General features: G+C 47.2%; 1 protein-coding gene across 1 annotated transcript in view; it reads right to left on the bottom strand.

Annotated features, from left to right (window-relative positions):
- Window positions 1-2,500, bottom strand: part of adcy8 (adenylate cyclase 8 (brain)) — a gene marked incomplete at both ends in the record, with an annotated part of 56,004 nt that overhangs the window by 22,461 nt on the left and 31,043 nt on the right. Inside the window, one exon of the mRNA XM_083658940.1 lies at window positions 617-1,834. Coding sequence (XP_083515066.1) covers window positions 617-1,834 — 1,218 coding nt within the window. The remainder of the gene's footprint in view (window positions 1-616; window positions 1,835-2,500) is intronic.

Consider the following 2,500-nt stretch of genomic DNA (forward strand, 5'->3'; position numbering starts at 1 on the left):
TTGCAAAAAGAGCCTCCAGGATTTTCCAGTTGGATGTTTTAGCTGGGATCACAGCAACCTGGGAGAAGAGAAACATCTCCATAAAAAGGGGCCGCCATGCTTCTCTGTATTTGGGACAGAAACCTGGAGCCAAAACAAGAACATCTTACGGCTCTCAAAAGCAAGGTTAAAGATGTGGGCAGACCAAAGTCCTATGGCAGAAAACCAGAAGCAGCTTCCATACACTGACATCCAGCAACATCTGGCTGGGCTGCAGTCTGTGATGGGGAAACCGAGGTATCACAACACGAAATAGTCCAAGAAAATGTTCTGATCAGGACAATCAACCTCCAACTTTTGACAAATGAACTTTAGTTATTTTCTTCATCTAGTTTGTTTTTCACTGTTTGCCTTATTTAAGTACATAATAGGTATTTTGTGAGTATGTAGCCACTGTACTTGCACTATGTCTTGTAATGGAGCACCCCCCCCCCCCAGCAACAGGGGATTAAATATGTATTATATATATCTTGAATCTAATTTAGGCGTTTCCCTTTGAAGATACTACAAAACTTGCATTTTGTACATAATTGGTAGTGTATTTGGCCTCATCTCTACTGATACATATTTGAAACACGCTCGATGCAGGATGTGTGAGGATGCAGGACGTGTGAGGATGCAGGACGTGTGAGGATGCAGGACGTGTGAGGATGCAGGACGTGTGAGGATGCAGGATGTGTGAGGATGCAGGACGTGTGAGGATGCAGGATGTGTGAGGATGCAGGATGCAGGACGTGTGAGGATGCAGGATGTGTGAGGATGCAGGATGCAGGACGTGTGAGGATGCAGGATGTGTGAGGATGCAGGATGCAGGACGTGTGAGGATGCAGGACGTGTGATGATGCAGGATGTGTGAGGATGCAGGATGTGTGAGGATGCAGGACGTGTGAGGATGCAGGACGTGTGAGGATGCAGGATGTGTGAGGATGCAGGATGTGTGAGGATGCAGGATGTGTGAGGATGCAGGACGTGTGAGGATGCAGGACGTGTGAGGATACAGGATGTGTGAGGATGCAGGATGTGTGAGGATGCAGGATGTGTGAGGATGCAGGATGTGTGAGGATGCAGGATGTGTGAGGATGCAGGACGTGTGAGGATGCAGGATGTGTGAGGATGCAGGACGTGTGAGGATGCAGGATGTGTGAGGATGCAGGATGTGTGAGGATGCAGGACGTGTGAGGATGCAGGACGTGTGAGGATGCAGGATGCAGGATGTGTGAGGATGCAGGATGTGTGATGATGCAGGATGTGTGAGGATGCAGGACGTGTGAGGATGCAGGATGTGTGAGGATGCAGGACGTGTGAGGATGCAGGACGTGTGAGGATGCAGGATGTGTGAGATGCAGGATGTGTGAGGATGCAGGACGTGTGAGGATGCAGGACGTGTGAGGATGCAGGACGTGTGAGGATGCAGGACGTGTGAGGATGCAGGACGTGTGAGGATGCAGGACGTGTGAGGATGCAGGACGTGTGAGGATGCAGGATGTGTGAGGATGCAGGATGTGTGAGGATGCAGGATGTGTGAGGATGCAGGATGTGTGAGGATGCAGGATGTGTGAGGATGCAGGATGTGTGAGGATGCAGGATGCAGGATGTGTGAGGATGCAGGATGTGTGAGGATGCAGGATGCAGGACGTGTGAGGATGCAGGATGTGTGAGGATGCAGGATGTGTGAGGATGCAGGATGCAGGATGTGTGAGGATGCAGGATGTGTGAGGATGCAGGATGCAGGATGTGTGAGGATGCAGGACGTGTGAGGATCCTCTCCACCGTTTGAAAGATGAGAAAATGATTCCTGGCATGAAGGCAAAACAAGTGGATGAATCTGCCTTCACCGTGTTCTTACAAAGGAGCAACATTCCAGTCCTCAATTTAAAATAATGACCAGTGGACATCAGGTAGTGATCATTGTTGTGGAAAATTGATGTATAGGGTCTTTGCAATGTAACCCTTTTATATTTCTGTGCAATTAAATTCAAATCCAAGCCAAGCGAGGCAGCAGGACACATGTCCTCCTTATAGATGATGCAGGCAACCCGACCAGCCCTCCAAGCTTCATCAGAACGGGAAAGAAAATAAGTGTGTAGCAGTTCTGCCGTTTCAATCAGGACTCAAGAGAGACTCGTTCTTTTACTGAACAATTGTTTATTTGCATTTGCACAACGATTACCTTCAATCGTTGCCATGGTAATCGACTTTCAAATCAGTATTCAAACACTTTCTCTCGGTGTGTGTGTGTGTGTGTGTGTGTGTGTGTGTGTGTGTGTGTGTGTGTGTGTGTGTGTGTGTGTGTTTGCATTATTTTTAAATAGTAAATACAAGATTATTCATTACGCATCAACATGAATTATTATGACTTATTCTCTCAGACAAAGGACATTTAACATTAGTGATAGTTTTGTGTCTCATGTTTTGATGGGCTGTCATGGCTGTAGTTTATTTGATGTGATTATTGCACATT

Source organism: Poromitra crassiceps, assembly GCF_964638095.1.
Source record: "Poromitra crassiceps genome assembly, chromosome: 23".
Classification (NCBI taxonomy): Eukaryota; Metazoa; Chordata; class Actinopteri; order Beryciformes; family Melamphaidae; genus Poromitra; species Poromitra crassiceps.